Here is a 27820-nt window from a genome sequence, read left to right on the forward strand (position 1 = left end):
AAATCAGATTTATTTGATAAGCAATTTTAGCTATACACCAAGAATAGAAAATAAACAGCAAATTTATTTTAAATTACTAGCCAAACAAAAAACAGTTGCGCATTTTATGGTACAGAAATAGCAGAAAATATAAAAACAAACCAATCATGCAAAGTTGATGCAATTTAACAGTGGCCATTTACACAAAGCAAAATCTCCGATCCGATATTTCAGGATGTGCCGTGTGCTAGAACCTGCTGCAACAGAAAGAGTCACTGGCAGCAGACAGCATCCTGTCTATGACCTAACTACTGGTGATAGGGTTGCATACTTGTTGTATTTAAGTTTAGACACCAAACTCTCTACCCCAATGCAAACCCAAGTCTTCATGAGTCAGGAGGCAGATGACAAGAGTTTCCCACAATTGTTGAACTAAATAATTTCCAGCTGTTTGAATGAAACAGTATACCCTACTAATACTAGAGCCCTGAGCCTGCATTGTGACAGACGAGATCACATGCCAAACCCTTGATCTGAGCTTGGGATTGTCATGCAATTGAGATTCCATCTGTAAACAACAACAACAACAACAAGAATTCACTGCCTGTAACCGCAGCAAGGACTGTCCGACAGGGGAGTAATAAAATAAAATATTTTTGACGGCGTGCCAAATACATTTACCTGCAAAAGAATGGCATTAAAAAGACTGTCAGCGTGCTATTAAACGGAGTGGGCACTTTCACTTGTATTGCCTTTTCAATAAAACAAATACAAAAAGACTTTTGAATAATTGCGACCTGTCCTACTCAGAGAATAATGAAACATCCCATAGAAGGAAAACATTTTTATTTTGTTTACAAAACTTTAAAAACTTCCAGATGTCTTTTTAAATGAGACAGCAGTGGTCGTGAGTAGACTTGAAGACCTATTGACAGCAACCCTCCCTCAAGCCATGAATAAGAAACACCCGGTCCATGCACCAGCACACTGCAAACGCAACGAAATTCCAAACGTCACCTTAATCATCGCTTTACACCTGATTAGAGACATGATACAGCGTGTACCCAAACTGTAAGAAAAACAAAAATGCAATAGTGAACACAATAAAAAGAACACAACTCACTCCACGTTACAAAGGCAGTCAGCGAAACTTGGCACGCCTTCAAGGAATGCATCTAGAGAGTCTGTTACGCGGTCCATCAGTTTGACCTCCTATGATTTATTTATTTTATCAGATTGTTCCCAAGGATAGCCGTCTGTAATTATCACATATCCTTTATGAGGCTCCCAACTTCCTGGATGCAGTTACTGTCAGCAGAAACAGTGGTTTTTAAATGGAGATAGGTCAGTGGTGCTTACCCTTATACATGTCTCCCATAGTAAAAGCAGAGCAAAGTGTAATAAACCATAGTGAAAGCTTGGTAAAGCATAGGTAAGCATTGTGAAGCCCAGAGAAGTATGGTAAAGCATATTTAAAACCATCGGAAACTATGAGAAATGCAGAGTATAACCATGGGAAAAGCATGGAAAAACAGCACCATTCCCATGCAAATTTACCGTGGTCACTTTTCATAAGGGTACGTACATGTAGGTTTCCTATAATTGCAAGTTAAGATTTTATGGTTTGGTGTATGCAATTATGGATATTAAAAATGCTTCCTCCTTTTAACTCAAATTTTCAACAGACCATACAGCATCTCGTTAAAAGTTCTATCGTCCCTCCATTTAACAGAAGTGACATTTTTGTTTCAGTATCATTTTCAAATACTGCACGAAATGAAACGGTTTGGTTAAAAAAAAAAAACTGTAGTGGTTTTTATTCACTTCCTTATTCCTGTTGGGTAAGATTCTGTTTTTTTTTGTTAGTTTTTTTTTAAATTGAAGCAGCATCATCGACTACATGTGCAATAACAGATACATTGAAAATACACCCCAGGGTGGCACATGACAAAATGCAATTCAACAGTGCAGTCCTGCCCAACGTCACGGTGCTTGGCTTTATTTAATCTTGCAGGTATTTTACACCCTATTTAGCAGATTTAAGCTGCAGTCAGCTGTAACGATGCAATCATTACAAGCTGGCCTGTTTCTGTGGGCGGGCTTTGCAATGAGATTGGAATGGGCGGAAGGCACTTGGACATTCCGAGTTCCTTTCAACAGAACATTCTCTGCCCTGTCTTTGAAATTGATTATCTTTCTTTAATAAGCTTTCCTGGGAATGGGTTTTTTTTCCCCCCAGCAGCCCCTTAGAAATGTTTACCCCAGTAAATCAACGTGCTACTTTATAGTTTTCTGTGCTTTAAACGTGTTTCCTATTTAGTTATCATAGTTACCTGTGATTAACCCCACATGCCTGTACTTTACAATGATTTTACTTAACTATGCTTTTACCATAGTTACTTTTACTACACGTAACTATTATTTTACCATGGTATACCACAGTAAACTTTCATAAGGGGCCAGTACAGTAACTACAAAATATTAAATGATCATTTAGTTCATAAAACAATATTTTACCATTGTATGTGTTAAAATTGGGAAGTAATCTTGTAATAATATATATATATATATATATATATATATATATATATATATATATATATATTATAATTATTGAGTTCCAATGGTATTTAACCTTTTGACCTTCGAATGGTTTGATGACTCAGGGAGGGCGTGCAGAATTACTTAATTGATCTAACTGTAAAATATCCAAACAAAACTATTTCAACCACAATTACTGGAGGCATTAGCATGTTTGTGTGTTTGCCCAGACAGTCTGCCCAGGCCAGCTCTTAAATGCAGTCACAGTGAGACCCGGACACCAGTGACTGTGCTGGAATTGTTTTAATTTCATGGAAATGCAGGAAAACATGTTCCAGTTTCCTGGAGACCAAGAACTGCATACAATCTCCGGGGCGGCAGAATCGTACCTGCTCCAGCCAGATCAGCTATCACTGCTCTCAGATCTTCCTTAATCCTTCATAGATACAGCTCAGATTGAGCACTCCCACAGGGAAGGCAGATTAAAGAGATAAGACTCCATTTACAACGGCAAGGCTGAGTAACCTCCTGTGACATAAACCATGTGGTCAAAATACAGCCCCCCATCCTTTCTTTAGAGCCGTGGTTCATCGGGCATACAGGATTCCCCTCCCTGACACCATTACGAAACCATCTTCAGTGACAAGGCATGACTTATTTATTTTCCCTTTACTTGAGAAATGTGCGCGGGTAATTTTGCAGTTTTCCAGTGCTTTTACCACAGTTATAGTATTCATTTACCATAGCTTACCATGTTTGCATGTCTTTTTTTTATATGCTTTATCATACCTCTCTGGGTTGTACAATGCTTACCTATGCTTTGCCATTCCTTCACTGTACTGTATTACACTTTTCTATGTGTTTACTATGGAAAACCTTTAGAAGGGAAAGTGGAAAATCTAGGCCAGTGGCACTGCAATGACAATAGTCTGCAATTCTGCAATGTGCTGCAATGGACTGGAACCACTGGAGAAGAGACCAGCAGCACAGTGGTACCATCGTCATATTGAGCAAACCAATACGCACTGGTGATCCATTCAAGCACCATGGCACCACACCAACCAGTCCACACCCCATGCATGGTGCACTACTGCACATAACCTTAGAGCACAAGATAACGACTTTACATAAGAAACCTGCTTAACAGCCTTGCAGATGCAAAGAAAAGGAAATGTCAGAAAGCAATAACAGCTTCTAAACCACAACAAACCACAGCGGAGGAAAAGGTGCACTGTTTGTTGAATTGTTGTTTGTGAGGCATTCAGAATTCACAAAACCACATCCTAGGTAATGTACCGAGTGACTAACGTTCACATTTAGCACACAGTGCAAGGGGATGGAAATGCCAGCTCTTCGCTCGTTTCAGCGATCGCTGATGAAAAAAGAAAGAAAGAAACGATATTTTCTCAGGTTTCTTCTCTGTACTTCCACAGAAAACACGCTTGTAATATATGGAATCAGTGAACCCCATCCGAGGACTGCTGAGAATTTTCCATTTGGCTCGACTGCTCTGCCTCACAAGCACCATTTCGGATGCCCCTGACAGCCCCTTACTAAAGTGTAGAAACAAACTAATGACGTCAAAGTTGTCTTTCTGCATGACTTTAAGTAGAACACCAAACCTTCACTTTCACTTTCTGGTTGTCCTACCAATCCTGGTCATGGAACAAAAGACAGAAACCCTTCTATACACCCAGCCTCATATCAAATGAATTAAAACTACCAGCTCAGCATGACTACCCACTCTCTCATTGCTCTGTGTGTCACCTCGCGAAGCAGATATCAGGATTATAAAAAGCACCTTATAACGGAACAAAGCCTTCTTCTACAAGCCCGCCTCAGCATCAGCAAGGATATTCCACAATCAGTCAGTCTACAACTTACTTCCAGATTACTCCCTTCAGTAATCACTTCTCAGTGATACGAGGCACTGCCTACGCGGCCGCTCCGAGGTCCTGTGTGTGTACTGTGTGCAGTTTCTTTAGGAGGTAATTGTCTCAAACAGTACATTACACAAAGCAGCAGCAGACGGAAATCCAGGTCATTCATAAAAACATATTTAAAAAAGTATCATTTACATACCTTGGCACTGAAATCCTTGCTTTCCAAACCCCCTAAAATAGAAAAGGAGATGAATCAGTCAGAGCCCTGTGCACACGTTTAATAAATACTGACATGCTCATTTTTACCATTAGTGTTTCTGAACGCAGTACAAACACAAAGTGGTTGGTTTTGGCAAGCCTGATTTTACACAAAAAAGAAAGAAAAAAACAGTTATAGTTCTGATTTGACAATGCCAATTTTGCTATTCACAACACTCTTAGAGAACTTAAAAGGAAAAAAAAAAAACGCTGTGTTTTTCAAACAAGCACACATTCAAAATCATCATTTATTACATTGAGAACGGTGCATTGGCTAAACAAATACAATATATTTCCTAGGAGGAGGCTATGTGGTCCAGTGGTTAAAGAAAAGGGGCTTGTAACCAGGAGGTCCCTGGTTCAAATCCCACCTCAGCCACTGACTCATTGTGTGACCCTGAGCAAGTCACTTAACCTCCTTGTGCTCTTTCAGGTGAGACGTAGTTGTAAGTGACTCTGCAGCTGATGCATAGTTCACACACCCTAGTCCCTGTAAGTCGCCTTGGATAAAGGCGTCTGCTAAATAAACAAATAATAATATGCATCCATCTAGAGTATATAACGTAGTAATAATGTATATTTTCAAAAGACTGCATTCAGAAATACTTTAAGATTAAAAAGAAAAAAGTATATGCAGAAGGTCAAAACCAGACAAACATTCGATTCCAATCAAGCACTCTCTCCACATTCCAGAACGCATGGAACAAGACACCGTCAACACAAACAAACAAATATTCCATTTTAAATCAAGCATACATTTAGGGAGTAAACACATCATTCAAACATGAATCAGAGTGAACGAAATATGCAAGAAGAAACGAGAAATGTTTTCAGTACCGACACACATAAGACTCTATACTCAACCAGTATTTTAAAGTATAGCAAAGTGAAAGAGATATGCAGCTTGAAAGGAAAATACATACTAAATACACATACTAAATGAGCTCATTCAGGGAGGCCACTTTCTAAATACTGTAGAGCTTAAGGAACAAAAAATATATTATACTGTATTTATATATAGTTCGAAATGAAGATATACATTTTCTAATAAAGCACACCTTCCATAAGCATAATTTAAAAAGTGTGGATTTAGTAAAACAAGAACTGTGCAAAATTCTCAACGACAAATAATATATACATAGATCCTAGAAGAGTGCACATTCAAGCACTGCAGAGCTTTGTAAAGCAGGAATTATGCAAAGTCCCAAAACAAAAAAATATGCATGTTTTCTGAACAAGTACACCTTCGCCAGCAGTAACAATTAAGAAAAATATAGCGGCCAGCACAGAGTTTTTTTTTAAATATAGTGGCCAGCACAGATTTTTTTTTTAAATATAAAGTCCAGCACAGATATTTTTCAAAATATAAAGTTATAAAGTCCAGCACTCTGTTTAAAAAAAAAAACAAAAAACATTGAACAAAAACAAACTTCCCATCTTGTGTCGAGTCTTTAGGAAAGCACAAAAAAAAGTCCGAAAAGGAAACCACAAGGAAAAAATATGACCGGAGCACCTCCATAGGCCGGATACAGCTCCGAGTTCGGTTCGCCAAGACCAGTCCAATCCTTTTCTTTAACCACTGGACCACACAGCCTCCAGTCCAATCCTTTTCTTTAACCACTGGACCACACAGCCTCCAGTACAATCCTTTTCTTTAACCACTGGACCACACAGCGTCCATTCCAATCCTTTTCCACAAAAGCGATTCTTCCAGGCACCGATCCCACTGGCTTCTAGAATAAGCTTCCTTTGTTCAGGTTTTTTCCCGCGTCTATTATTTTCTTTACCAAACATAAAGAGTGCAGGTATTCCACGCACCTGAAAGTGCGTGTTCCCTTCTCACTTACTGCGGTTACTGTTACAGGTCCACACCCAGTTGCCGCTTCTAACCTCTCTCCCTCTCTCTGCAATTGATATACTAAGGGGAAGGCAAATTTACTGAAAACCCAGCTGGATAGGGCATAGCGCTACATGCTAGCTAGATACATACATGCACACACGCACATAGATACGCACACACACACGCACATAGATACGCACACACACACGCACATAGATACACATGCACGCACATAGATACATACACATGCGCGCACACACACACACACAGGTGATGCTATAAATTTGATTTAACCCAGGTCAGAATGTCTGCTAGAAAACAAGACACAAGCTGACACATGTTACAGTTTAAAGACAGAAACTTCAAATCATTATAATGCATTTGAGAGGATAGGCACACATTCAATGAAACAAGTGGTTCTGATTGTAATTACTGTTCATATTAATAAAAAAAGGTAATTTATTTAAGAAGTGCTTTTTATGTACAATAGAATGTGCATATAGTTTCACAGGGAAGGTAATGTAATGACTCCTGTACAGTGGTTCTGTCCTGCATTGCTCTGAGGAATGCAACTGCAGGGATGGAAATAAGACTCCCACTGCATAGCAGTTTGGTTCATTCCTAGTTTTACTATGGGTTTAATAATACATACCAGAGAATGTTACCTATACACTGTCCATTAATCAAGCTTGTATTAAAACCTGGCATGGATGACACTGCTATGCAAGAGGAGTCTTATTTACATCCTTGAACTGTCACAATCATCTGTAGTCATCTTCTTCCCAAATATATTATAATTCTTTAGGCTTAAGTTATCGTTCTGCTCATTCAATGCCAGATACGATCTTTCCTCAGAATAGTGATTCTTATCAATGCTCTAGGCACGTATTGAATGTTCTTATTTTTAGCCGCTCGCCATCGCAAAGCCGTGGCCAGTGAGAATCCAGGGTCCAAGACCTTCACAGTATACAGATTGTAACGACCAAACACAGCGCTGAATGATGTAGCACGTGTGAGAGGCTTTGCGTAACACATGCAACATGCATGCAGTGCTAGAATCACTGCAAACAATGGGCAGGAGCACTAAGCCCTGTGTGAAAGGCAGGGGCAGTCCTCCTGGATCTCTGTGAATAGGAATAATATTGCTACACCTCTTTTAGAGAACACCTCCAAGCAACCACTCCACGACTGTGCACTCGGACATGCCCATATACACGACAACACATCAGAGCAATAGATTACAGCTATTGTAAAACTATAAAAGCCAATAAACCATGCAAGCTTATTGACAGTTATGTCAAGCTGCGTATTCCGCAGGGAGATTAATGCATTTACAGCTTATGGGGCTTGTCTTACTCAAACACAGATATGAGGGTTGAAGCAATTAGGAGAGTGTCAAAGTCTACAACTATCACTCCTATCCTGGGGACGATGTAAATTAGCAATGGGCTGACACATCTCCTAAACTTCATGTATTCAGCAGGTACAGTACACTACAGCCCCCGTTAACTGGAAGAGTGCTCCCCATGACTTTCTGCATGAACTCCCTTTGTCCAAACGCCTGCTCTGTAAAGACTTGTACCCCGAGCAATTCAGATAACAAGGAGTTCTGATCTACAGCGTGTGTTTCTCTATTCACTCTCTTGTGGCTCTGGCTACGTCTTGACTGCTGTGCTCCACGTTTCAAAAACACATCATGAGAATGCTATGTGTAAGAGAGGGAGGTGTGGTGGCTCTGGATTAGAATAGAAATAAAAGGAATCTCACTCTGGAAAACTGCATTTGGAAGACCCAGAACTGACAGGGAATGTCCAGTGCACTGGGGAAGCTCCATCAGAAAACTTACTGTACATACAACAGTGCTGTTAGCTGCCCTGTCTTATCATCTTTATAAAAGTAACCACAATAAAAGACAGCAAAGTGTTATAAATCATCGTGAACGCATGATTAAACATTGGTGTATGTAAAGCACAGAAAGGTATGCTAAAGCAGGTTATAAAAACATATAAACCTATGGTAACCTAGAGTAAACAACAGTATATCCAAATTATCATGGTAAGCTTGTATAAGGGTAAACACAATTTAATTTCAGGGTTTCTGATTTTAGTTTTTAACCGATAAAGTGTTTATCCTATAGATGCACTGGAAATGACCAGTCTTTTGGGGTTCATCATGAACATTTCATGAACATTTCTATTAATAAGAACAGCAAAAGTATAAATGCCCCCTGAACAACAGAAGCCCTACTTTTATCTGAAGCCCTGCTAGCATCCCCGGTCCTGTAAGCATTGCCTGCCTCACGCTCTCAATCCTTTTTTAACTGAGCTCTGAAGCACCAGAGAATCGCCCCAGTATTTCAGTAAGACAGCTTATAAATCATACCAGGGCTCCGCGGGCCCACTTGATTGATGACAGTGCTAAAAAAAACAGACAACTTATTTCCCTGTTTGAGAAACTCACCATTTTTTTAAGGTGGGCTTGCCAACCTTCTATTGGCATCTTCAGGGAAGGCAATAAGACTTGCATCTCAGTTTGATCCATTCCTGGTTTTACTATACATTTAATAAGACACACCTGAGCTTGTTACCTATACACACTGGTTAACCAAGCTCTTAGTAAAACCGGGAATGGGTGAAACTGCTATGCAACATGAGTTATTATTGCCACCCCTGATCTTGCATGTTGCTGCTAGCTGTGCCATGTCTGGATGGTCTGCATTGCCCTTCTATTAAAAGGAAGGCTTATTTGATATATGTTTTAGTAAGGTTTATAGAGCTGGATTAAATACATGAATGAATGAATGAATGAATGAATGAATGAATGAATGAATGATGGAATGGATTCAGCAGCTGCACTCAGCATGCACTGTCCAGCTGAGTTTAATGTAATCAGCAATATGCTGTATTATATGCAGATTGCAGGATGGGCATTATTCATCTACTGGCCAGTGATCCTTGACTTGTATTATTACATTGTACCTGCATGGAGATCCCACTTTAGGTTTGTTTTCTTTCCACTAAAACGTTACTGTATTTACATACAGTAGATGTGGTTATGTGGTGATCACTACCTACTACAGCGTATATTGTATAACCATGTATCCAAAGCAATACTGTATTAATATCTAGCTCAGTCCAGAGCAAGACCATTGTTAGCGATGTATTCTCCAAATGCAGAATACATAATTATTACGGGCTGGGGGTCCTCCGAACTTGTGAATAACACAGATCCCCGAGTATCCAGAAACAACAGAAATAAATAAACATGTATTCCACTGCAACCACAAAGAAACTTAAGTTCCATAGCAATGATGACAGAACGCAATACGATTACTGCTGCCGACTGCCACAGTGGTCGCACCACTGTTCCACTGCGCTGGCATAGCCCTGTGACTGGTGAAAAAGCCAAGTACAGTACTCTAGTTAAGAATACACAGCTACAGTAACGTTATTTGAGGTCATGCATGCTCAAAAAAAAAAAGCTATTGCAACATGCATTGTAATATTGCATTATAACACATGATCTGGTTTTTCCACATTTAAACCTGAAAACAACACGAACAAAGGCAGCCGCTTACCAAATGAAGTCGGTGCAGTGACTGCAGAATGTCGGCTGTTTGAAGAACCGCGCCGTGAACTTGTGGTCTTTCACTTCGTGGACGTTCTTCTGTCTCAGAGCACCTTTACGGGCGAATCTGTTCGCTACGTCCGCTGAGGACGAGTCGTTCATATGCATCACATCAGCCATAATCACCAGAAACTTTTTATAAAATGAGCCAGAGAGAGAGAGAGAGAAAGAAAGAGGCAGAAGCGGAGACAAGAGTCCCACCTCCCGGGTTTTGCTTTGCACAGTCTGGTATGTAATTTCTATAGTGCTGTTTTCTGAAGGTAGAATACTTTACCCCAGTAGCTCTCTACAGCATAACTAGTTAATGACAGCACTGGCTGAACTCTCTCTCTCTCTCTCTCTCTCTCTCTCCTTCCTCCTTTCACTGGGGCTGACGTCAGTGAATACACTGCTCTCAAATGGGAGTGTACGTTTCAGACTGTGAAGCGGCGGTAGGGGTCAAGTTGATAGTAGCAGCGTTACACATGCCTTACCAAACCACACATTCCAGTGTTCCCGGACAACCTGAACGGGTGCAATGGACTAAACACTGTAAGAGTTTACCGCACCGTGTTGCAACAGCGTAACAGAGTGCAGTAAGTACATAGTATGGCAAATCAGAAATATCAGGAACACGAAACAATCACTGTCAAACCACGGAAAATCAGCGGAAATGCATGCCATAACACAAGCCTGGCTACAGAATGGGACACTTCTGTGGCACATTACTGGGCGCATTTACCATGCGGAAGTGTTAAGAAAAGACTTTGTCTTGTTTTGTTTTTTGCTGGACTTATTGTGAGTTTAATCGATCGCAAACTGTAACCTGTACCTGTACTTGTACCTGTAATAGAATAAGCATCGATTCTATCGTATCACATTCATATATAACCCTATATATCAAATCCATACTTTGTGTTAAAATATATACTAAACATCACATTAAATCTTGGAAGATTTAACGATAAGATTTAAATCATGTTCTTTTGTAATCTCTGTGTGTGACCGCATGCGTGTTCTATGTGTTGCTAACGAAGCTTTAAAAACAACATACTTGAAAGCAGTGGCGCTCCAACAATATTTAAAGTGAGGGTGCTGAAAGCCATTGAACAAAACTGTAACCCCTGGATATGCTAGAAGCCATGCAAAGCCCGCACCCCAAGTTCCGCCTCTGCTGGAGTGTAGGGTGGATAATAATGATGGGTCTGGTAGTCAACGTCTCCACCTTGTGGCTAATAAATGAAATAGCATATAGGGAAGAGTGTAGAGCAGGTAGTGATGATGTGTAAAATGCCCTCATGGGGAGACTGCACTTTGAATATTGCATTCAATACTGGTCCCTGTACAACCAAACAGACACCACGACTGCATAGAGAGTCCAGAGAAGGGCAATCAGACTAAAAGGAATGAGGAATGGAGATGGGCTCAGGGTGCTGAATCTGTTTAGCCAGGAACAAAGAAGGGTTAAGAGAGCATAATTACAGTTTTTTTTTTTTTTATAATTCTTAAAAGGAGCTGATCATTTTGAAATTAAGTGGCGATGGACTTAGGACAGAGGGTAGGAGGATGCATGTTTTTGCACAGAGAGTGGTGAGAGTATGGAATGGTTTGCCAAGCCACGTCACTGATGCTGGGTCACATTGGGAGCATGTGGCAGAATTGTTTTGTGAGCCTCATTTTTGCACACATTAAACAGCTTTCCAAGGCACAAAACAGTTTGATCCGCTGGGGTGAACCAGTGCTGATCAGGGCCACCAGATATTGCAGTACAAAGTTCAGTTCAAAGAAGTTGATGTGCTCACTCTGTGCAAATACTGTGCACATTTCCCATCAACATGTTATCAGTTGTTTATTTTGGAAAGAATAAGTGTTGTATATATTCACTGATCTCCTCAGAGACTCAGATCAGCTGAATGTCATTGATCCTCTGCACAGCGCAACACCAAAACCAGGATGATGCTGAAGAGACTTGTCTTGTTACTGGTCTGCGAGGTTTCTTTGTATAACCTCGGGACTTCTACCACAGGTGAGTGCTTCTTTTAGTTATTATAGGGCACATTTTTGTCATCTTTTGGCCGAGAGGGTCTTCTGAAAGGAGAGAGAATCTGAGCATGTGGGGAGCTACATGTAGATGCAGACATGGGGGTGAAAACATTGATTTGGTCTTTTTTTTTGACTCAAGTATGAGCAAGTTCCACATCGCTGGATCACTGGATGAGAGCAAGCAACTGACAAAATCATTACTTGTGAGATTTGAGCGTCTAATAGTTGTACTGCTTGCCCACATGCCCGCTGTGTTCCCAGTTCCAATGGTAGCTCTTCAGAGCACATCTTCAAACCATTTGACCTTCAAGACACACACACACACACACAAACACCCAAACACACACACACACACATCCACAAGCATCACGTTTAAATGAACCCTTTTAAAAAGAAAAATTCCGTTGTTGAGGGTGTAAACGCAGAATATGTTCTCTGCATTTGTTTTATTGCAGAGACTTGTCAGCACCCGCCTGCAATACCGAATGGATACACGGTTGTTAGACAGTATGACTGCAAGGAGAAGTTTGAGTATAAGTGCCATGGCAATTACATCTTGGACGGTGCAGTGGAAGCGCAATGCGAGCAAACAGAGAACCAGAAGCCAGTTTGCAGAGGTAGGTCCTGTTGTCTACGGACTGGAGTCAACATTTCTTAGCAATTTGGGGTTATTAAGCAGCACAACTTTATAACCCCAAGCCCTTTTTTCACTGTGGGTTTATTGCATGATGTTTGTAAGGCTCAATGCATCCTCCTGCGGACACATAACTGTGCGTTAAGGGAAGTCTCATTGGTTGTTTTTAAGATGTGAATCTGCAGCATATCCCTTCATGATTGCATGCTTGCTGTTGCTGCTGTCCGCATTTTCTGACTGCTTGTGCTGCCCCCCCAAAAAAGAAGCCCTGGTGTAGTGTTGTTTTCAGGTACGCGGTAAAGACTGGTACGGCTTGCTCGCTCTGCTTAAATCTGGTACGTTTACATATTTTTTAAAATTGAATTTATCATATTTTCCAGTCTTTTACATTGTTGTTTATGTAATTGCTGATATTTTTCCACCATTAAGAAAGTAGTATGTGAATATATATCGTATGCATTGGGTCTTGTAATTTTTTTACTTGTGCAACTGTGCGGTGGACTTCTCATTTTGTCTTGTTCGTCATGAATTGTTTTTCCTTTTTAGTGAAATTGATTGTCTGTTTCCAGTTTAAGTTTCCAAAAAAAATAATGTGTAATTAATGTGACAGCGTACCACTTTCTAACATTGCACGGGTCAAGTTTTTGTACACATTCTGACAATGTACCACTTTCTGACACTACACCCTTTGTGGGTGCTTGTGCAGTGACCAAACCAACTAGCATTACATAATTGAATCCCCCCCTAAGAACTCTGCCAGGGTCAAGGAGCCGAACATCAGACCATTTCAAATGCGTTTGACAGAGCTTTCAATAGTGGACTGCAAAGCTTACATCATTACATGAAAATATAAACTAATGCTAAACAAATGCTTTCATTGTTCTCTCCAGCATCCTGCGTCATCAGTGTACGAAGAGGCCGCATCTTATACAACAATCAAAAGACCTGGCTGCACGACCTGCCAGAGAGGAGAGTCCAGCACGCTGACAGGGTGGCGTTCTATTGCAAAGATAAGGACAGGGGGTGTGGCTACCCGGTTTATACCCAGTGTTTGGATGGCAATCTCACAATTCCATCGTGTTACAAAGGTACGGCATTCGTGTGCATATGAAGGGCAGGGTGTTGATCAAGTAAAACACATCACGATGTATTGGGTATATTGGATGCGGATCGGCTCGCATTTCTTTGGTGGTCTCAGTTTATACCTCACCCAGTGAGAAATTAATTTGGGGAACTTTCTGGTCTCAGTTTTAACCCTTTCAGTCCTGGCGCCTCAAGGTCCTGCTTGTTCTTAGCACCATATGTTCACACATGCCATCGGGAATCGCGCTGGAACCTCACAGGACTCCTAGATCCCAGTCTGAGGTCGTGTAGAAATAGCTGTTAAAAAAACAAAAAAGTTTTCATCCTGTTCTCATGTTTACTCAATAAAGGACTATTCTTCAGCTCAATAAAAATAATTAAGGGCTGAAGAGGTTAAGCATTCTCACTCATTAAACTGACCTTCACAATGTATTTCAATGAAGTATTCATTGTATCAACAGCATTGGCCTCTACTGTCAGCTCACCTTATATGAGCTCTAGATCCACCAAATTAAAACAAGATACAACTATACATTTAATGTGTTTTTTTTTTCTTCTTTACAGAACCTAGCAGTTTCACATATAACCTTAATCATAAGAACCTGCCATCGGAAATACAACAGTGCTGAAGCAACGCAATCTGATAACTTTAAATAATCTTCTTTTACCTGCTGTTTACCTGCATTTCTATTGATGCCCAGATCATGGCAGATTCCTTCAAATAAAATATATTGTAATCTTCTCATCTGTTATGACGTCCCTCTCTGAAGTGATATTTGTGTGTTTATGCATCATTCATGTTGCACTGTGTGTTGGTAGAGGACTGAGGCAATAGATCAGTCTCCATAACTGCTTGCAGAAGAGAACCTGGCTTGTGGTTAGAGTACTGGGTTTGGAAGCTCCGGGACATCTGGTTGGCGGACATGTTTACTGCCGTAGAAAATGTGCTTCCAATCAGCTTATGAAACACTCAATGCAGAAGTGAATTGGTGATGATACACAGAGTTTGGGAGATCTTTTTATTATTATTATTATTATTATTATTATTATTATTTTTATTATAATTATTTTGGAATGAGGAAGCAAAGCCATAGGGTGTCTCATTAAGGACAAAGGAAAAACCTCATTTGAAACGGGTTGCGTCAAGATCATGAGATAAATAATCTCTTATTCTGTTCTCAGTCTCTGATTAGGGTAAGGCAAGGTGTTTGCAAAAGGGGAGGGAATGGGGAACACGTTTTTCTAAACCAAATGATCTGGGAGACTGCACACCTCCTCAAGCACCAGCACTAACACAAAAACACTAAACTGTGGAGGGCAGCAGTGTGGGGTAGTGGTTAGGGCTCTGGCCTCTTGACCAGAGGGTCGTGGGTTCAGTCCCAGGTGGGGGGACACTGCTGCTGTACCCTTGAGCAAGGTACTTTACCTAGATTGCTCCAGTAAAAACCCAACTGTATAAATGGGGAATTGATCCTCTTGTAGAATGGCGCCCAGTAAAAACAATGACAGCGGTGAGGTTTCTTACCTCTGCTTTCTATATCCTAGGACAGCACTGCTAACAAGTGCTGCAGTTCATGTGAGCAAAGAAATGGATGGGCTCACGCTGTGCAAATACTGCAAGCCACATCACCAGTGCTGGATCACATTGGAAGCATGTGGCAGAATTGTTTTGCAAGCCCCATTTTAGATGAGCTGCTACATTAAAGAGATTTCCACGGTACAGAACAATGTGATCCATTATGGCACCCGAAGAAAACAATGAGAACCACCCTTTCTGTAACCCCTTGGGGTGAACCAGTACTGGACAGGGCTGCACTGTCAGCAGATACTGATCAAAGAAACTGATGGGCTCACTCGGTCACTGTGCCAATATGCCTACTGCAAATGCATGCATGCCAACAGCCCCTATATGGTCTGGACAGTTCCGATTTTCTAGCAAATATCCCGCGTCCCGATGCATAGGAAGAGAGTCCTGATATTTACCCATAGAAAAAAAGTCATTTATTCTGCACAGTACAGTGAAAACCACACGCTGTGCTCTTCGTGCGGCTGACACATCTGCTGATCACTAACGTATAGAAAGGTAAGAGCGCTTCATTGTGTCTATGTTTACTGTCATGCTGGTCCTGTGGTGTTGAGTTGAGAGGATACGTCTATTATAGAGTGTTTTTTTGGGTATGACCCCCCCCCCCCCCCCCCCCCCCCCCAGGGGACGAGTGGCCCGCTGAACAGTTCCCAAATGTTGGCAAGTATGCAAATATCCCGTCAGCCTGCCCCCACTGTGCTTATTCAGTCCAAGTGACAGGATTCTGCGAATACAACTATAAATGAACCATGAACTCCAATTCTGCTTTTTCCCGATAGGGTATTTCAATGGCAGGTTAAGAGGGGTGAAGGAGAGGGACAGTGGCAGTCAGCTGTTAGGCTATCCACCTAAAAACACTGCAAGTGTTCAAATGGGATATTTCGGTTTGGTAATTTTCCGGATTCATTTCGCAAGCTTGGAAACAAAGTATTGAATAAATCAAAGTTAATTTTCAACCCAGGGTAAATAGTCCTCGGTAGAGGGCTGAGGCAATAGATCAGTCTCTAGAACTGCCTGCACAAGTGAACCTGGATCTTTTGCAAGAGTGTATTTACAAGAATAAGTGCCCTGCCCCACTGGTTATAAAATTTATCTGAAAATTGTAAGTCGCCCTGGATAAGGGCGTCTGCTAAGAAATAAATAAATAAATAAATAAATAATAATAATAATAATAATAATAATAATAATAATAATAATAATAATAATAATAATAATAATAATAATAAAAGTAACATCTATGGGGAAAATGCAAAAGTAGATCTTTTGATCTTCATCAGTTTGTGTGGGTCTTTTTATAAATCCAAATGAAATGACAATACGTCTTTAAATAATTTGAAGAAGCTTGTCCGTTTGCATTCTAACTGGCGTCTCTAGTTTCCATGGCAACGACTGACGTCTCCCTGCCGCCTGCGGAAGAAGGAAATGACGATATCAGTGTTTGATGGGATGGAAGTTTAAACCGTTTGGAGCTGCGGGAGCTGAAGTCTGAGTCGCTGTCAATGTAAGTATACACGGTGTTTCGCTATAGTTTATGAATGTGCTGCATACAGACTGCGCTAATACCACAGGGTTAAAATCGGACTGAGTATATCATTGCAAGGTGCCGTGAACTGCACATACACTGCGATTTTACTACGACTAGTTACCGGCTTAACCGTACTTTTAAAGTTGTGTCTAAAGAGATTCCGATTACCAGTACAAATTATACTGCCAGTAAGACTGCCACCGGTATTATAACGTCTTCAGGGCTGCCCAAAGAGAAATACTTAGCAGTATATTTTATTGACTAGGTTTAGAGAACGTGAAATGGGTTGTTATATAAATAATTTGTTTTGTGCAGCTACTGGCAGCAGCGGAATCACCTGCCTTAGTGCCAGTAAAAATCCTACTGGCAGTAATATATTCTACTGGAAACGCACGGAGCTGGATGTAGTGAAATCTTGTGTTTTATCATCATACTTTACCCAAGCTATCTTAATCACAACAGCCTCAAATTAACCTCTGCGTTTATTACGGAGCGTGTTTGTTTTAAAGTATTCATATGATTGCATTGTCTTGTAGTTTTTACTGTGAAAAGGCTACTTGAAATGCAAGCTATTATACTGCTCTGGCAAAAACCACTTCCTCTCCAGTCATTGATTGTCTACACGGCCAAATAGAGCTTTCTCATTGGCTCAGACCCTTGCCAAGGAAGGCAAGGTTTTTGTTTGTTTGTTTGTTTGTTTGTTTGTTTGTTTTTTTTACCAAAAGTCATTTTAAAAATAAAGGAAATGTGAGATTTGAAACACAGGAGCAGCAGACTCCCTGTAATCTGAACCCCCAAACTGAGTTTTAATCCCAATCACACTGAAATCCATTCGGATAGCAGCTGTAGAAACTGAATTTCAACATGGGGGGGGGGGGGGGGTTAACTTTTTTCCGATTGATTTTTCTGTATTTGTTAAAAACATATAAAAGTACGCTGCACCATTTCTTCACAGTCGTTCTCTCTTGCATTTTTAGCTTTTGCTCGACGCACACGCAGGCCACAATGAGCAGCCAGGAGCAGACATGGGAGAAACTGGATTCAGAGTTTGATCACTATCTGGTGGACATGAAACCATATGTTCTGAAACTACCACACAAATCAGGTACAATTAGGAGCACTCCTATAGAATGTGTTTGGAGCAGTGCCAGAGCTGTGGGGTATGGTGCTGATTGGTCCCATTGGGTATGGAAGGGGTTGATTCGGGTAGAAGGTTTGGGTTTAGGTTTGGGAGGAGAGTGTAGTTAACTAGGGCACCAGCTCTGGGAGAGTGGAGCACGTAGGCTTGATTGTCCCGATCAGACTAGCTCTGTTCTATACACAAGGGAAGGGATATTAATGGGCTACTTTGGGTCTAATGAGTCGAATGGTTGTTAAAACAGCTGCAGGTTTGGTTAGTGCTGATCACATAATGAAGTGTCAATGCTGCTTTTCCTACCCCCTCGACAGAGCGTCAGAGATGTGCCCTGTGGATTAAGAAGCTTTGTGAGCCCTCGGGTTCAGGCACAGGAGTCATGGGCAGGAAGAACCGCAACATGTACGCCAGACTGTTACTGCACATGCTCAGAAGAGGGGCCCTGGAGGGGCCGTTTACCCACAGACCAGAGCCAGGGACACTGAAAACACTGCCCACATACATGGTACTGCATTTACAACCCTTTCATGTGGCTTTCCTGTGTTTTGCAGTGGCCAGGCATAGCCACAAGGTGGCACAGTTGACTTATTTTAATGCTTGCCTGTGCCCTTTTTGAAGTGTGATTTTTGTATACTTTTCCATGTGCTGTATTTGTCATTCCTAAATAATTCTGGAAACATAAAAAAAAATAAAAAAACAGAGTTGGTGCTAATGGAGGAAATATTTTGGATCAAACCTTGGGGTTAGTGACTGCCTATTAATTTTTTTGTATAATTATTTTTATCCAGTAAAGTTGCAGTATCTACAAACACATACAAACAAGCATTTAAACACAAGTGAACTAGCTGTAATATTTAACTATAATTTCTGGCCAGGTGTTAAAATAACAGTACATTTTACTAAACGTGTATAAAGATGTATGGTAATTCATTGAATTGAACTCTTTTAACTCTCAAACACATTTCTTCCAGTCGATCTACTTTGACGAGCCCCTGTCCGCGAGGCCCCTGGACCAGAGCTCAGAGAGACTGCCTGACTGGGTGACGGGGGAGCTGGGCAGTAGAGACTCCAAAGTGGATGACTCCTGGAGGCTGACACCCAGAGAAGACGGGACCTTGACTTCCTCACCTCGTCCTGCACACAGGTCCGTTTTTCTAGCACTACGTGTTGTAATGACGGCCAGGCTGGTTTGATATTAATCTAGGCCAGAAGGCAGTACAGAGAGGCAGACACGGATTGTGGGTACCAGCACAGAGCACATTTATATTATTAGTCAAAAGCTTCAGACCACACATAGCCTAGTTCCACAGTTCCATTCTGTAACATACCTGTCACAATCAGGTGCTGTACAAATGCATACATACACATGTGCATAAATCTGACAAATTAATGAAAATGCTCCCGCTTTAAAAATAAATAAATTCATCTTCACTGTATCCTTGATCTGCTGGTCGGTTACAGTCACGCGGTACTCCTTTTTAACCAGCAGGGGGTGCTAAGGAACTGAGTGTACACAGCAGCCATTGTAAGTAATGAGTCCATCTGCATTGGCTGGTTCAGTTCAAAACAGCCTTTTTCTCTAAATGTGTGTAAAATGAAATGCTGCTAGGTTCTCACTGAATTTGAGACACTGTTCAGTTCTCAGTTTGGATCACCTAAGACATCAGTAATTCTTGTCTGTGCCCAGGATACTGCACACTGCGAACATGCTTGTTCAGTTTGTTCCTTGTATCAGATTTCTACCATGCTTGTAGTTTTGGATTCACTTCTTACAGCATGTGGTTAATAGCAATAGTAGATCTCTGAAGCCTGAAATAATGCATGCAATTATAAACAATTAGAGCACTTCACCCTCTCTGGAATATCGTCTTTGACAGGCAAGCATTTGTATGTCCTAATGATGTGCTAGCTGCTATGAGTTTGAGTTTAATAGTAATTCATGTGGAGTTGGTGTCAAAGCTCAATAGCCATATTTCTGAATTAGCATTATAAAGAGAGACATTATTTAATATCCATACTGGCAATTTCAAGAAACAAATGGCCCTTTAATGTATTATTTAATGTAGCTTAATCTTCTGTCTTCATCTGTGCATGGGATCTATGTTGCTCTTTTGTCTGGAACATGTTTAGGATAGCTTTAATATTTCTGAATTAGTAAACGATTTGTTTTAAATTGTGCAGAGCAGCACAGATTCTGTGTAGTTTTAATGGGCAAATAGTTTATTTAATAGTTGAGATGAGTCCTGTCCTTTTATGAGATTTGTATTAGATGTGTAGCCATTCTATTTTTATTATTAGTCACAGAATTAGCTGTAATAATTGACATGTCCAGCAGGTGGTGTTAGTGTATATACATATGTTGTAATGTAGTAATGGGTTCAATAGGTGGGGAGATGCACTGGTTTTTTGGGGGTTTTTTTTGTGATGGGTGAGTTAGTTGATGTTCCTGGTTTACATTAATTCTGAATGTAGTGAACTCTGGAGGGTAGTTCCAGCAGAGAGCAGGGCTTGATTAACTACAGTTTAAATACATGTCAGTCTGGTGAAAAGAGAACAAATCTGTGCGTGTCACATTCTTTACATGCAAATACAGTGGATGTAGGGTCATGGTTATCTGCTTATGCACGATACTGATAGATTGCTACAGATGTGGCAGGGGATGGACTGTATGTTCTTGAATTCATTACTTTTTGGATTTCGCTGTCCATCAACAATGTTATTGTTCTCTATCTTAAAATGCATATATTATTTTTTTTAGCCAAAAGAAGGCAATTGTATAAACGGTCTGGTTTCACTACAGATTTAATGTGTGTGGTTTTTGCCTTATTTGGACGTGCAGAAGGCTATAAAAATCACAGCACAGAACTACAATAACTTTGTGCCCTCTCAGCACTTGCATAATCTTGTGAAGTTGTCTGAACTTTCATCTTGAACTTGACCTGGCGCATCAAAGAAGTACTGAAGAAAATTCCTAAGATCTGATTCCCGCGTCTGAAACAATTCAACTGTTAGTTTGTTCTAGCGTTCGTTGATATCTTCCTCTTTTTTTCTTCTGTGCTAGCAGGGATGAAAAGATTAACTGAGTTTTCAAGTAGTTGCCATGTGTGTTTTTCTGTTGAATTATTTATTATCTTATGGAACTGTAGTTTGTTGCTGTCTCATAAATTTTACAGCTATTTCAAGCCTCCCTTTGAAATATTGTTTTTAATCTTAAAATTATTTTCTTTTTTCCTTTTCAGACCCCACTGTCTCATCACTTTATAAAACCACTAGTACAGATTATCAAAGGCTTTTTTCATCCAGTTGCAAGAAATTTGTTTCTAAGTTAATTGCTCATCCCAAGAATGTTTAATGTGTTAAAAAAAAAAAAAAGCTATGACGCCACTGTATTTGTGAACTGATCACTAGAAGCTCTTGGGCACCTTTCTTTGAATTCACCCTTTTGAGTTTCTGTTTTATCCAATGTGAAGGTACTAAAGTTTGTGTGGTTAGTAAGCATTTGCACATTTAAAGATCTGGTTATCCGTACAATCATAACACTGGGCAGGTATCCACATGCAGCAAATACTCCCTGACCTGGAGGTGGATCAACTTATTAACAGTGTTGATCTTTGTATTAACATCAGATAGCACTGTAAAAAAATCAATGCAAACTTGAATTTTATCACTTGGCAAAACCTTAATAACAAACCAATATTAAAATGTTAAAATGCAGCTTTTGTCAGCTGTAGGTCGCTTGTCAGCTATAGCTCCTTGGGTAGTCCCAGACGCTTTATTCCTTCTCCTGACAATGTTTGACTTGAACCTTCTTGACGTTTTCTTTAAGGAGTTGCAGCATTGAAAGCTCCTCGGACGACCAACGGGTGGCGATCTTTACTTGCAGAGTCTCTGTAGCAAGAGATTTTCATGGGAAAGTGATCAATGGAAATATTACAAAGTTGTGCTTTGAGGGGGTGGTCTGTAAACCAGTAGAGTGTATCTACTATTACATGGTCCCTAGATGTTGCTTACGTGCTGAATGTAACTAGTACAGGAGTCTGCTCATAGACTATACTTTAAATGCATGCCAGTCCTATTTGACTTACTGTTTATTGTGCTAGGACATTAGTAAACTGAATAATTTGAGATTTAAAACAAGCTCATTCATTTTGTTATATTATGGACATTGCTAATTCAGTATTTTATTTTTGCATAGTGCAAGATCTGCCTTTCTGCTAAGTTAGCTATCAGATAATAATCTTATGAATTGTGAGCTAATCTCCTGCTTGAAGTCCTGATGGTGCAAAATGAGTGTGACATCCACAGCTCCCCAGATCCCTGCTGAATTGAGCCTTTCACTTGGAAACAAGGTGATGGATCTGATCTGTGACGGCCTCCAGTGCCGCTTTGTAAATGGTCTATCAGTCCATCAGCAGGTTAAGTAAATAGAGATTCCTGTCAGTTTCCTTTAATCAGTGCAGCAGCACCTCATTCCTCCTTAGGAAGTCTTGACTGTCCTTCCCTTTTGATCTTTGCAGGCTCAAACTGTAGGCACATCTCATTCGATTACCCTAAGCCAACAGCTGAGGATATGTGAGGATAGATTTAAAAGTGACGTTCCAGTATAATTCCCCTGTGGTGGAACACAAAGTCTTGTGTGTTGGTGTCGTTGTAAAGATTTTCTTAATGGGCAATTATCTCTTGAGCCATAAAGATCATTTGTAGTGTTGTGTCTGTTTTGTCCAGTATACATATATGTCTGCATGTGTGCTGGAATATCGGTCTGCCATCTGTGGTAATGAGATAATGTTATAAAGTATAGCTCTATATAGTACGTAGTGCAGATCAGAGTTTAGCTTGCAGAGATTCATTGTATACAATTACTATCAAGGCCTTAAAAATGGTTACATTGTATTGTTTTGTAGACCGCCATTTGCATGACAGTCATCTAACTGAGATTATTTAAATCAGTTAACGCCAGTTTTGCGGGCATGCAATTAACTCAAATGAATATTTGTAATTAGGTACTAAAACAAATTAGCTGTGCCTGTCGAAACTGAACTACAAACACTTTTTGCCTGGGATGCTCCAGGATTCTTGTGTTTTGTTTTAAATATATATTTGGCAGCCACGGAGGATTACCTTTACACTGTGACTGAGTTTTAGTTGTTTTTTTTTTTAAATCAGAAATGTAATGTACATGTGGACACAACACACACACACTGTGTATTCTGAAAACTGTATTTTATATTAACTGTAGACAAGATCAATTTAAAACTGGTTTCTGGATTAATCTGAAACTTTTTTTTCTTTTTTTTTTTTTTTTGAGATTCTATTTTTGTACACTTGATTTGACTTGTTTTTTTTTACTTCATGGCCACATATACAGTGTGTACAGTATCCTATAAAAAAGATCAATGTCAGTACCCTTATTTTCATGTTTAAATTGAATTCCTGAAATTCTGATGCTTATTATTCTGTGTATTGACTACAGGAGGAGACACACGTACAGTGAGAAGTTAGCATCGCAAGCACGTTCCAATATTTTGACGCACAGATCGGATGAAAAAAACCACGTGGCTCAACAGGCTGTAAGTTCTCCCCTTCCCCATCCCCTGATAAAAGAACCTAAAGACATTTAAAAATAAAAATGTGCACCCTTTGTAATCTTTGCTGCTTTTTATTATTTCCACAACTAGATATGTGCTGTATTGCCGGGATGGAAATAACACTCCTGTTCCATAGCAGTATGATCCATTCCTGGTTTTACTATGAGTTTAGCAAGACTTCCCTTGCTGATCAGGCACGTAGTAAAACCTGGAATGGGTGAAACTGCTATGCAGTAGGATTGATGAAAATCCAAATAGTTCTGCCTTTATTAAACCTTGTATATTGAACATTCATGAAGGGGGGTGGGAACAATCGCAACAATTATTACATCTCTAAAACATCCAGCTCATTTGAAGGAACTGGAATTGGAATTGGGAATTGATTTTAAAGAGGAAAGGGTAAAGGTCTAGCTCAGTGCGGTGTCCTGGGAGTGAGTTTGGGATTTTTCTAGGCTGGAAGATGTGGCTCCCATGTGTTGGATCTGAGCTGTTACTTCTCAATATTACTCAGACATTCCACTCTTGACTGGCTGGCGATGCGTTCAATTAAAGATCAAAAAGCCAATGGCCTAAGCAGTCTGAAGTGTCGTCTTCTGCAGCGGTGATTTAAAATGACTTTCCTCATTGGATTTCAGAATGATGGGCAGAGGAGACTTGTAACCTCCCTTGACGACAGTGACCTTGAAGCCCGTCTGAACAGCTGGAACCTCGGGGTAGGAGTGGAATTTTTCACATTGTTTCTTGACATGTTTCACATTTTTGTTTTATTCTGAAATAGCCTCCTTGGGAAAACAAGAGTGCTGCTTAATAAAAGAAGGTTTTTTAAAAAAAAAAACACGCACAACACCGGTAATAATAATTGCATGCAGTATTAAGTTTCGGATACCGAAACAGCAATGGATTTTAAGAAACGAAGTGAAGTAGACATCTTGACTAAGTTGCTTTGAAGTTTCTCTACGAATTCTGATTAAGCGTTTTGAACTTGCGAGTGGTCTTGGAGCGCTTGACAGTGACCCCTAGCTGTGCCTTGTAACAGGCTGCTGTTTCTGTACAGAAATCGAGAGAAAGAAAATAAAACAGGGTGCATCTTTACAATACAGACTAAAGAAGGAAAAGGGTTTCAGTTTGCGCAGGAGGTTACTGTACTGGCCTTTCAACTCTGAAACGATCTCTGTGAATAAATAGCAAGGGTGTCATCCAAAGCACATCTTCTGGAGCTGGCAGTCCACAGCCTTCAGAAAGACACCAAGAGATCGAAAAAGCATCCTCGCTGACTTCTGTGAAACGCTTGAAGCCATCAGATGCTACGTTTGGACACAAAATGATTTACACTCAGGAGACACCAGCATGGCTTTTGTGAAAAGAAAGATACCAAGAGGAAAAACCGTTTGATTGTGATAAAATCTCAGCAGTGGGCTGGATAGACTTATGTAAACTTAATGTAGCAGCAATTTGAAATGTGGTTGGCTGGCTCTTATCTCTGTCTGGAGTGTCTTCTGTCTGAATTTAGATAAGTCCTGCCCTGATTTTCCTTGCCCCTCTATGCACTTATGGATGCAGGAACAATCTCGCAGTGCATCAGATGTGAACGTGAAGATTTGCACCATTACAGCTTTTTTATACTTTGAGAGAGTCCTCTCTGTGATCTTTTGAGGTATATAACTGGGGCTGACCCTTCATTTCAAAACCGTAAGCCTGCTGTTAGAAAGTTCAAAGGTACGGTATATTAAAGGCTAAAAAACATAAAACTACTAGGTCTGGCAGGTTTACCCCTGGAGACAAGTAATTACAAAAAACCCAGATGAAACCCAGTAATAATAATAATACTGAAACATTTCCTTTCAAGGGTCTAATTGAGTCCTCTATAGCTAAGCATATTTGGAAGATCATGCTGGGAATTAACTGAAGCAATTCCTGAGCTTGTTTGTTTTTCCAAAGGGAAAGTACATTGAGGTGCGAATCCACTTAGTTTAAAAAAGGAATCACTGATTGTTTTGAAGTAGTTGTTTCGTGTTGAAACAGTACTGTCACTAATCAGATGAGTAGAGGTGTAACTCGACACTAATCTCACGATACGTATTGTGATATGCGGATCCTGGTACGATAGGGAGCGTCCTGATTGGCTAATTGTACAATCCAAAATAAGATCAAATGATCATTTAATGATGGACTGTTTTGTTAAAAGACACACGGGAAATGAGATACAGAGAGTTTGTATCGATACCAACTATAAAACATACTTATTCGGTAACGCTTTATTGTAAGGGCTGTTTTTTTGTTAAACATTGTTAATTTTTAGCTAAGGGTTAATAAAAACCTGATTTAATTGGCTAAACATTACTACAGTAACAAGCTGAACCAATTTCAAGCATATGATCGACTGGGTATTGATCATCCATAGAGCTCTGGTGTTTGCAGTTTTAGCTGGCTATTGTATATTAATTATTTTATTTATTTCTTAGCAGACACCCTTATCCAGGGTGACTTACAATTGTTACAAGATATCACATTATTTTTACATACAATTACCCATTTATACAGTTGGGTTTTTACTGGAGCAATCTAGGTAAAGTACCTTGCTCAAGGGTACAGCAGCAGTGTCCCCCACCTGGGATTGAACCCATGACCCTCCGGTCAAGAGTCCAGAGCCCGAACCACTACTCCACACTGCTGCCCTTATATTATTTACTAAAAGTTAACAGAAAATAAATAATGTACATTAACATGTTTATTGACTGTTTGTTAACAGTTAATAAACAAAAAAAGTCCCTTAAAATAAAGCTTGACTACTTATTCTTCCATCAAGAACCATTTGGTGATCTACAGTGAGCTCTGTTGTGTATTTGGTCTTGTACCCAATACAAACGATACACACTTCGATATTACAATCCGATATAGCAAGTAAAAAAAACTATCCGGGGCTGCAGGTATCCCTCAGGATTCACTGAGTTGTCTATCCTGTGTTTATGAAAATGAGATTAGTCATAAAACAATGGCATCTTCGGCAAGTAAAAGATGTGTATTTTGGTTTAATCCCAGTATTGACAAGTGAAACAAGGGCTTATTGAGATTAAAAAGGGTATTTTTGCACACACCAGGTTGTTTTGTCATTCTTTTGTGTTTTCCTGTAAACCGGCTGCAGTAATAGAAGTCCGGAAAATGATTGCTTTTAAATCATGGCTCTTGTGTTACAGGCAGTGTTATGTGTAAATGTATATGTACTTTCAGGGACTCCAGTACCTTCCTGTAATGTTGAACACAAATCGAATGCTGTTTTCTGTGCTGCGGTGTTTGTTGGATAGGTGTTTGTTTCCACCTCTGATGTCAGTCGTTGAATCAGAAACAAGATATTTAAGTGTCTGTCACTACCTATCCTATACTTAAACAATTAAAGCAAGGCTTCAGTGATGTGCAGCGATTTGATCTTTCCATTAGTGGTATGAGAACTTTATTACATTTCAATTGTGTGGTTGGAAAGTTGCTTGGATCTCTTTTTGCAGGTGTCATAAGAGTTGAAAGGACCAGGTCCTTTATTCATCACCTGGATTCTAACCAGCTGTTTTCATATTGATGTAAACAGTTTGCACCTTGGCATCGAAGTCTTTTTTTTTTAATGGTACGCCGTGTACACTCCCTTGTAAATGTTCAAAAGTCAAATGTTCCTGTTGCGTCTTTGTAGATAACAGTGACACGGTTAATGTCTTTGATTGAGATTAAATCTGATGATGCTGATGCTAACATTTGTTCCATGACCGCTTGCTTATCTCTCAACTTTTTTTTCTCTTCTGAAATGTTATTTTTTTCTTTTGATAATTCATTTGACATAAGTGAAATCTTTTCTTTTTTTTCTCTCTTAATCCCTTCTGCACCTCTAATGTGTTTGTGTAGGAGTGATCTGGGAGTGGTCTGTCTGTCAGAATGCATGCATCCTTGCACAGCATCAGGGTTGAAATGCTTTTAAGGGTGCTGCTGCAGTGAACTCTAGCAATGAAATCCGTATTCAGGAACAGTTTTTATTTTTTGTTTTTGCAGAAGAACAAATTGATTCCTTTCTTTCTGACCTAGGTTTCTCCTTTAGTACACTTCAATTTGCTATTCTCGTGTAACATTCTCGTTTATT

General features: G+C 40.0%; 3 protein-coding genes across 5 annotated transcripts in view; 2 read left to right on the top strand and 1 right to left on the bottom strand.

Moving 5' to 3' along the window:
- Positions 1-10499, bottom strand: part of LOC117424636 (protein kinase C alpha type-like) — a 120674-nt gene extending 110175 nt beyond the window's left edge. The window contains exons 1-2 of the mRNA XM_058992275.1: positions 10079-10499; positions 4603-4634 (exon numbers count right to left, since the gene is read on the bottom strand). Coding sequence (XP_058848258.1) covers positions 4603-4634; positions 10079-10248 — 202 coding nt within the window. The 5' untranslated portion in view covers positions 10249-10499. The remainder of the gene's footprint in view (positions 1-4602; positions 4635-10078) is intronic.
- Positions 10500-10563: 64 nt separating this feature from the next.
- Positions 10564-14608, top strand: LOC117424645 (beta-2-glycoprotein 1-like). 2 transcript variants are annotated; one of them, XM_058992277.1, is made up of 5 exons: positions 10564-10703; positions 12004-12133; positions 12606-12767; positions 13675-13872; positions 14432-14608. In XM_058992277.1, exons 2-5 carry the CDS (start codon positions 12061-12063, stop codon positions 14494-14496), a joined length of 498 nt encoding a protein of 165 aa, XP_058848260.1. In that variant the 5' UTR covers positions 10564-10703; positions 12004-12060; the 3' UTR covers positions 14497-14608. The 2 variants fall into 2 exon arrangements, with proteins under 2 accessions (XP_058848260.1, XP_058848261.1); XM_058992278.1 differs by having other exon boundaries at positions 10592-10703; positions 12043-12133.
- Positions 14609-16835: 2227 nt separating this feature from the next.
- LOC117424070 (centrosomal protein of 112 kDa-like) overlaps positions 16836-27820 on the top strand; it is a 104598-nt gene continuing 93613 nt past the window's right edge. Inside the window, exons 1-6 of one of the 2 annotated variants that reach the window (XM_034040104.3) lie at positions 16836-16953; positions 17955-18082; positions 18427-18617; positions 19084-19256; positions 23586-23682; positions 24336-24413. In XM_034040104.3, coding sequence (XP_033895995.2) covers positions 17983-18082; positions 18427-18617; positions 19084-19256; positions 23586-23682; positions 24336-24413 — 639 coding nt within the window. In that variant the 5' untranslated portion in view covers positions 16836-16953; positions 17955-17982. The remainder of the gene's footprint in view (positions 16954-17954; positions 18083-18426; positions 18618-19083; positions 19257-23585; positions 23683-24335; positions 24414-27820) is intronic. The other variant, XM_034040103.3, reaches the window with a different exon arrangement.

This window comes from Acipenser ruthenus, chromosome 19 (assembly GCF_902713425.1).
Source record: "Acipenser ruthenus chromosome 19, fAciRut3.2 maternal haplotype, whole genome shotgun sequence".
Lineage (NCBI taxonomy): Eukaryota > Metazoa > Chordata > Actinopteri > Acipenseriformes > Acipenseridae > Acipenser > Acipenser ruthenus.

What these genes read in the sequence shown, in the direction of transcription:
- LOC117424645 (XM_058992277.1), top strand. Translation starts at nt 12,061, where the DNA reads ATGATGCTGAAGAGACTTGTCTTGTTACTGGTCTGCGAGGTTTCTTTG. An exon ending in CCTCGGGACTTCTACCACAG is followed by an intron (nt 12,134 to 12,605) that starts GTGAGTGCTTCT and finishes GTTTTATTGCAG; the next exon opens with AGACTTGTCAGCACCCGCCT. An exon ending in AATTCCATCGTGTTACAAAG is followed by an intron (nt 13,873 to 14,431) that starts GTACGGCATTCG and finishes TCTTCTTTACAG; the next exon opens with AACCTAGCAGTTTCACATAT.